Source organism: Cynara cardunculus, assembly GCF_001531365.2.
Source record: "Cynara cardunculus var. scolymus isolate 2C chromosome LG 14, CcrdV1, whole genome shotgun sequence".
NCBI classification, from domain to species: domain Eukaryota; kingdom Viridiplantae; phylum Streptophyta; class Magnoliopsida; order Asterales; family Asteraceae; genus Cynara; species Cynara cardunculus.
This window is the reverse complement of record NC_037541.1, coordinates 1,876,453-1,885,491: the sequence shown is the minus strand read 5'-3', so window position 1 is coordinate 1,885,491 and position 9,039 is coordinate 1,876,453. Positions and strand designations below refer to the sequence as shown.

The following is a 9,039-nucleotide window of genomic DNA, read 5'->3' as shown; positions in this document are numbered from 1 at the left end:
TATTTTCACGGTTTATAACATTTAGCTGGTTTGCATTTGATGTTGGGTCTCGCTCTTTAATAAACACATAACACTTGAAGTATATCATTTATAAAATCGTTGGAAGTGAAAATGTTGCGAGAAAACACACCAACTCATCTGGAATCCTGTTTCACCAAGAACAACTTGGGGTTGAAAGATTGTAAAAATCTTAAAAGTTATCTAAAACAACTTATGACTCGGGTGGAAGCTCATTGAGGGCCGTTTATCAAACACTTATCCGATAAACACGTACCGGTAAAATTCAACACTGTCATTACTTACCGAACAAGATTTTAGTCAACAAAAATGGCTTTATATGCAACAATTTACCTGGTAAGAACTGGTTGTGGAAAGAATCATTGCCCTCACTTACCGGGTAAGATTCTTGGTCATTGTCTCACTCTTACCGCGTAAGATTCTTGGTTCTTACCATATTCATCCATAATGTAACTTGATAAGCGCTTACCCAAGTAATTATTTGGTAAACGACCCTTGAGAAGTGAAAACACATAATGTTGATGATAAAGATCCCATCAGAAAGTGTTTTTAATTTATGGGTATATCATAGTATATGGATTTTTTTTTGAAATAGCAGATTAAAAACGATTTGAAAACCACAACTTATTTTATTAGACTATGAAAAGTTAGGTCCTGCAACTCCTATACACAGGGGCAGATCTACATAGCACATACGCTGGCACAGGCTGCTGCTTCATGGTTTTTTCATAAAGGGAAAAATCACGTTTTTTGAAAGGCGCCATTTTATTGTTTTCAAATTGTGTCACCACTCAGAATGTTTTTTTATGTCCACCTCTAGCTCTACAGAGATCATTGGTTCTAGTGTGTGATTGCTTATAAAAACAACTTATTGACTTATTCCAGTGTGGCACCGGTAATAAACACTTTTGAGTGTTTGGATAAACAACTTATATCGGTGCCAAACCGGTAATAAGAATTTTTTGAATAGGTTAAACCCTTCTGACTTATAATAAGTTGATAAATGCTTTTGTATAAAAGCATAAGTTGTTTCAAACATCCTGTTAGATTAGATGTTAGAGTATAAACGGAAGATAACAATAGTAAAACAAGGGTTAATTATTATATAACAGCATCTTCAACAACTATGCTAAAATATAAATTTTGGAAATTTAAGGTATATTTTTGCTTTAACAGCTATGCTTTAACATACGTTAAAGTAGAGAAAGGAAAGAGAGAGAATAAAGATCTCAACATTTAAAGAAATTTCTAAAACCAACATTTTAAGAAATAAATAATTTTATCCAATAAAAGACATTGAAATCAAGTGTTTAAAAAAGATAAATAATATTTTATTTAATATTTTAATAATATAGTTAGTAGTAGAATTGCTAAAATAGAATAGTTGTTGGAGTCGAGTGAAATTTTTTTTTATAAACTTTTGACTTATAAAGTTATAGCATAACCGTTGAAGATGTTTTTAACCATTTAAATATGGACAAATTAATTCAAATATAAACTATATTATAAAATACTAGTTGTGTACCCGCGCAATGCGGCGGGAGCCATGAATTTTAACGATTTTGAAGTTCCACTTGTTTTATAAGATAAGATTTAACGATGATATATGTTATACTTGGTCTTTACATATTAATACAATTTGAATAAATAAGAGTTATGGTTCCAATTACAGACTATCGATGAAAAAAATTGTATAACAATTTAAAATCCAATATATTTAAAATCCAACATATTTAGACGACTCCACAAATGTGTTCGATTTACACCAAGAGCAAAGAACTTGAGTTTTAAGATAAACACCAAGACCAAAAAACTTGAGTTTTATGATAAACACTCAAAACCAATAAAGAAAACTACAAATTTAACAGATGTTAAGCCATGAAAAGACCAAAAAAATAGGTTTTAGAATGAAATTTCAACTACTTACCCTCTCTCTTGTCTAGAAACTCAGATTAAGGTTGAATTAATACATGCATATATATATTTCAAAAAAACCCAAGAACATATTAATTCAGAACATATTATACGGTGCAATTTGAACAGCCTAACCCCAAAATATATAGTATATATATATATAAATAAATAACTATAAAAGTATAAATTGTAAATATTAAAAATATTTTTTTACAGTATATATAATATAAAATAATATAATTAAGTAAAAAACTATTCAATATTGGACTCATTTCGAAGGTATTAACGAGACGATTATAATGGTGTAACTTGTTAAAATAAAAATGTATTTTTTAAACATGTTTTAATTGATATACGATTATGTATGTTAATTTGATAAAAGTTTAAAATAAAACATTTAAAAGTAAAAGACGTAAAATAAATTAATTAATTAATTATAGGGGTATAAAGTGTAAATTTAAAATTATAGTTTTAAAAAAATCGGTTGCGAGAGGGTGAGTGTATGTGAGGGGGTGAGTGTATGTGAGGAGAGGAGAGGGTGAAAAAATGAAAAAAGTGAGGTAAGATAGTATAAATGGTATTTTGGTCATTTAATATTTTAAGACTTTAAGATTTTTGCTAAATTTGCTTAATAAGATAGTATAGATTTGACAAAAATTCTTAAAACCATTTTTATGCATGAAGCACTATATATTGATGTATATTACTTAAAATTCAAGATTACAAGTAAATTATGCATAAGTACAACTTTGAATTTGTGTAACTAACTGTGCATAAACATGATCAATAGAGAATAAACATCTCATTTTAAAATATAAAAAATCTAAAATATAATTAGAATAATTATCGAATTCTAACAAAATAATTAATTATTATCTTTACAAGAAAATTATATTATTAAACCAAATATAAACTACTTCGAACCTAAATTAAATTATAATAAAAAATATTGAATTAAAAAGTTACACAAAAAATAAGAATTTTAAATAATTAATTTGATATTAATATCGATATATTTTTGTCAAATTTTTACGATATCTTCAAATTTATATTTTATTTAAAAGTAAAAGCATTATCGTTTTTTCAAAATCACATAAGACCATACTATAACATCGACTGAGATAAATAATAAAATGAAATATTAAAATCAAGATGAATCTCACTAGATTACATGAATATCTTTTTAGTTTGTCTTTAATATATATTTATCTATATTATCATAACTTTTAGATAATAACACATTTATCCTACAAGATGAGATATATTTTTATAAATGAAAAAAAATGAAATACGTATGATTTTATCATATAAATGTTATACATTAATAATATTTTCTTCAAGAAAAAAAAAACATTTAATAATAAAAAAAATCCAAAAATTAATGATAAAAAATGATAAGTTTTTCCCACTCTGGTTTATTTGTTTCTCCTCTTTTCCATAATCACACCTCCTTCCCAAAAAACACACATTATCACACACACTCCCACTTTACCATCTCTCTGAAACTCAACCCTCCGTTGCAGGCGCTACCTTCCCCCCCAATTGAAAACCCATTGTCGGCTTACCTTTTCTTCTTTCTTCTTCAATCCAACACCCAATTAATTCATACAATAAAGCACCATCTAATCATAATTAACTCCTCACTCCTCGTGATTTGAACCTCTCTCTCATGGACCACTGTCTCCGTCCCTACCCCAATTCCTCACCATTTTCATATATATGCATATACATACACTCTTTTGTATCTATAAGTAGTTAAACCTTTCTGTTTTTATATTCATTTTTGAGTTTTCCCCTTTGTTGGTGAAGTAATTTCATGATGTGCGTTGTGTTTAATTCACATTTTTCTTGTGGGGTTCTGTTTTAAGGGCTTTCTTGAATCATTTGTTCTGAAGATTTCAACCACCGGAAAAGATGTCACGATGTCTCTGCTGTGTTTTCTTGTTATTGGTGCCGTTTGCTGTTTGTTTGAATCAAGAAGGGCGTTATCTGCAACGTGTGAAGCTTGGATTTGATGACCCAGATGGGTTTTTCTCCGATTGGGATGTAGCCGCCAATAATGATTCTCCTTGTCAATGGACCGGCGTTACTTGTTCGGAATCTGGAAATGGTTTTGTTATCGCTGTCGATTTATCAAATGCCAATGTTGCTGGTCCGTTTCCGTCGGTTCTTTGCCGGCTCACCGGCCTGAAGTTTATATCTTTGTACAACAACTCTATCAACGGTACACTTTCCGGCGATATTTCGGCGTGTCGGAGTCTTGCTCACCTTAATCTTGCTCAGAATCTGCTCACGGGTACAATCCCCCACAGCTTATCTGAGCTTCCTGAGCTGAAATTTCTAGATTTAACAGGGAACAACTTTTCCGGCAACATTCCGGCCAGTTTCGGCTTGTTTCCGAAGCTTGAAGAGTTGTCTCTGGTTGATAATCTCATCGACGGAAAGATTCCAGCTGAACTCGGAAACATTTCGACGTTAAAGCAGCTCAACTTATCATACAACCCCTTCTCTCCCGGTCAGATCCCGCCGGAGATCGGAAATCTTACAAACCTCGAGGTTTTATGGCTCACCGGCTGCAATTTGATTGGACCGATTCCAGACTCGCTGGGTCGACTCAGTAAACTCGTAGATCTGGACCTTGCCATCAACCAACTCACCGGTCGGGTACCGAGTTCGCTTACCGGATTATCGAATGTTGTCCAGATTGAGCTCTACAACAACTCGCTGACCGGTGAGTTGCCGGCGGTGGGGTGGTCGAAGATGACGTCATTGCGGTTGCTCGATATTTCCATGAATTTGTTCACCGGATCGGTTCCAGATGAGTTGTGTTCTTTGCAACTCGAATCACTTCATCTTTATGAAAATGAATTTGGAGGTAAATTTCCAGAAATTATATCGAATTCAAGTAATCTTAATGATTTGAAGTTATTCGGCAATCGATTTTCCGGCAGCCTCCCGAAAGATTTAGGGAAAAACTCACCGTTAACGTGGGTAGATGTTTCGAACAATCTCTTTTCCGGTGAAATTCCGGCAACTCTCTGTGAAAATGGCGTCTTGGAAGAACTGTTAATGATACACAACTCGTTTTCGGGTGAAATTCCGGCTAGTTTTGGCAAATGTCGGAGCTTGAAACGTGTCCGTTTAGGATTCAACAAGATTTCCGGCGATGTTCCAGCAGGTTTCTGGGCTCTTCCGGAGGTGTCGTTACTTGAGCTTGCTGAAAACTCATTCACAGGGGTGATCGGAAAAACCATCGCCGGAGCTGGGAATTTGTCGACCCTGAACATAGCCAATAACAAGTTTTCCGGTGAGTTGCCGGATGAGATTGGGTTTCTGGACAATTTAATCGAGTTTTCCGGTAGTAACAATCGATTCTCCGGTTCTTTACCGGCTACCATTGTGAATCTTGAACAGTTAACCAAGCTTGATCTCCACAACAATGGATTCTCCGGTGGGCTTCCGGCTGGAATTGATTCTTTAAAGAAGCTAAACGAGCTTAATTTGGCTACCAATCAGTTCTCCGGCGACATTCCTGATAAGATCGGCCAATTATCGGTCTTAAACTATCTTGATCTTTCGGGAAATCGCTTTTCCGGCAAAATCCCGGTTGGGTTGCAGAATCTCCGCCTCAATCAGCTCAATTTATCGAGTAATAGTCTCTCGGGTGATATCCCTCCGGTTTACGCCAAGAAAATTTACATCAATAGCTTTTTGGGTAATCCGGGGCTTTGTGGCGACATCGAGGGCTTATGTGATGGGAAAAACGTCACTCGGAACATGGGTTACATTTGGTTGCTCCGATCGATCTTCGTACTCGCCGGTGTAGTTTTCATCTTTGGCGTCGGCTGGTTCTATTTTCGATACAAGAATTTCGAGAATTCGAAACAAACTATCGACAAATCGAAATGGACATTGATGTCGTTCCACAAGTTAAGTTTTAGCGAATACGAAATCTTGGGTGCGCTTGATGAGGATAACGTGATCGGAAGTGGCTCGTCGGGAAAAGTTTATAAGGTGGTTTTGAGCAATGGCGACGCGGTGGCGGTAAAAAAACTTTGGGGCGGTTCGAAAAAGGGCGAGGATGGGGATCTCGAGAACGGTTCGGTATCGGTATCAGTTCGGGATAACGGGTTCGAGGCCGAGGTAGAGACGTTAGGGAAGATACGACATAAAAACATCGTACGGCTTTGGTGCTGTTGTTCGACGAAAATCTGTAAGCTTTTGGTTTACGAGTATATGCCGAATGGAAGTTTGGGTGATTTGCTTCATAGTAGTAAGAGCGGGTTGCTCGATTGGCCGACAAGATACAAGATCACGGTGGATGCTGCCGAGGGGTTGGCGTATTTGCACCACGATTGTGTTCCAGCGATCGTTCATCGAGATGTTAAGTCGAATAACATTTTATTGGACGGTGATTTTGGAGCTCGAGTGGCGGATTTCGGTTTGGCGAAGGTCGTCGACGGTAACGATAAGGGTGGTAAATCGATGTCGGTTATTGCCGGTTCGTGTGGTTACATCGCTCCAGGTTCGACCATTTTCTCCCTTCTCTTTAGCCACTTTAGTTCTATATTTGATTGTTTATGCCCTCTATAATGTACAACTCTTAAGGCATGATGTATAACTTTCTTGCAGAATATGCATATACGTTACGTGTGAACGAAAAGAGCGATATCTACAGCTTCGGTGTCGTGATTCTCGAACTCGTGACCGGAAAACTCCCGGTCGACCCCGAGTTCGGAGAAAAGGACTTGGTCAAGTGGGTGTGCACCACATTGGACCAAAAAGGCCTAGACGTTGTGCTCGACCCGAAACTCGACTCGTGTTTCAAGGAAGAAATATGCAAAGTTTTGAATGTCGGGCTGTTGTGCACGAGCCCACTTCCGATCAACCGACCATCGATGAGAAGGGTCGTGAAGATGTTACAAGAGATCGGGTCCGTTAACCCCATGAAGTTTGGCTCGAAAGACGGGAAATTAACGCCTTATTACTACGATGATGCATCGGACCATGGAAGCGTTGCGTAAAACGGTGGTCGATAAATCTTCGGTTTGTCGATGCATCGATGAGTTGTACGGTACAAGCGAGTGATGCGTGTTGGGTTGGTAGACATGTGTTTAATTTTGTGTGGGGAGGGAGATGAGTTTTGGTTTGTAAAAGAAGGTGCATTATGTAATGATCTCTTCCAAATTAGGAAATATACAAGTCTTAGTATCTACATCTATATTTTCCCTTTTACCAAATAAAGAAAGTTGGTTGCCCAAAATAAGAATAAAGATAAAGTTGGTTTCATTTTGATGCAATTTTATAATATTTATACAACCACAAAGTGGGAGGTGCCGGTTTATAAAAGAATCAGTAAAAGGTAAAAATTGAACCATCCAAACTTTACAATTATTTTAATTCAACAGTTACGAATAACAAGAACGGTTAAAGTTACAGAAACTAAATTCATCGTTATAAAGTTTCTTGGACGACTTTAACGGGTTGGGTTTGGTTGGTTTGATTTTGGGCCTAATTACTTTTCTATCCAATCATGTCGGGCTTTAAAATTTAGAATTCTGTTGGGTTTCGGTTATGTTAAAGTTGAGTTCATTGGTCTATTTTTTCAGTTACGTTGGATTATTGGGTCATCGGGTTTTCGTGCATCAAAATATGATAAAAAAAAAATAGATGGTTAATTAGGATTATGGCTCTAGTTTTAACTCTCCTTTATCATACGATAATAAGGTCAGAATAAGAAAAGAATAAAAACGATCAGATCCCATATAATTTTACACTGAAATCACATGTAATTACATAATATAATTAGCGTATGGGTGCACAGATTACTTGGTTTGTGACCTATTTCAATGTCGTGTGTAATCATATGTGATTTTACACGTGAGTTTAGTGTAAAATCACATATGGTTTACCCGTTCTCGTGATCTTTTATCTGATCATTATTCTCATCTGAATCGATTATATGATGACGACGACGATAATAATATGGGAAAAGTCAAAAAAGAACCCAACAAACTTTCTCATTTTAAATGGTTTAGTTCCTGAATTATTTTTTTGGAATAGAAAAAACCATTAATTTTTCTCATTTTAAATGATTAAGTTCCTAATATTATTTTGAATGAAAAAACCATTAAACTTTGACATTTTAAATGATTAAGACTCTGAATTTTAAATAAATAAACAATCGAATTTTTACTAGTCGGTTAATATAACTTTTTTTGGTTAAAAGAAATAATTAACCTTTTTTTAAAAGTGCGATAGTTTATTTATTAAAAAAAATGTTCATGAACTTAATCAATTAAAATGAGAATGATTTTTTCAATAAAAAAATGTTTAATAATTTTGTCATTCAAAAAAATAGTTTAAAAAATTTAATCATTAAAAATGAAAAAATTTAATAGTTTTTTATTCAGAAAAATAGTGCACAAAAATAGTTTGCATACTTAATCATTCAAAATAAAATAGTTTTTTAGGTTTCTTTTAAAGTTTTTAATAATAATAATAATAATAATAATTTCAAAAATAATTTTGTGTGGGTGGAGTAAATGAATTATATTAATTAGAATGTGTAGAAATAAATGCAAATCCTGTTGGTGAATTTCAATTTATTACCATCTGCTCTTCCATTATTCACAATTACATAATTGATTTTGGTAGGGTCATCTATCAAGTTTTAATTGGATGAATGGAAACTCATCCAAGATCCCATAAATAATAATAATAATCGGTATTTGTTATGTATCAGTTTAAAACCAGTTTCTTTAAACGAAATAATAAAGATTAAACACTTTTATCTATTTGAAGTTTGAATCCAGACACTGTCATAGCCATTACCAGCAATACAGGTTTACTTGTAATGACTTCAGATCATTCATCATTGCTCGACAATAACATAACCCAAAAACCCACTGTCACAAAAGAATGTAAAATGGAAAGAAAAAAAAAAGATAAAACGTTTTTTCAAGTTTGAGAGAAAACAGAGTTGGTAACTTGGTATCAGTTTCGACCAGTTTTAGGTGGTTTTGAACGGAATCGAAGCAAATCACAGATAGTTTTTCGAATTTTCTTTAGGATTTTTGATTTTGGATGTGGGGTTTGTTTTGGAAT

At 34.3% G+C, this 9,039-nt stretch overlaps 1 protein-coding gene across 1 annotated transcript; it reads left to right on the top strand.

Annotated features, from left to right (window-relative positions):
• Positions 1 to 3,429: 3,429 nt before the first annotated feature.
• On the top strand, positions 3,430 to 7,153 carry LOC112527031 (receptor-like protein kinase HSL1). Its single transcript, XM_025137509.1, has 2 exons — positions 3,430 to 6,457; positions 6,565 to 7,153. Exons 1-2 carry the CDS (start codon positions 3,847 to 3,849, stop codon positions 6,954 to 6,956), a joined length of 3,003 nt encoding a protein of 1,000 aa, XP_024993277.1. The 5' UTR covers positions 3,430 to 3,846; the 3' UTR covers positions 6,957 to 7,153.
• Positions 7,154 to 9,039: the final 1,886 nt, after the last annotated feature.

What these genes read in the sequence shown, in the direction of transcription:
- LOC112527031 (XM_025137509.1), top strand. Translation starts at nt 3,847, where the DNA reads ATGTCACGATGTCTCTGCTGTGTTTTCTTGTTATTGGTGCCGTTTGCT. An exon ending in GTGTGGTTACATCGCTCCAG is followed by an intron (nt 6,458 to 6,564) that starts GTTCGACCATTT and finishes ACTTTCTTGCAG; the next exon opens with AATATGCATATACGTTACGT.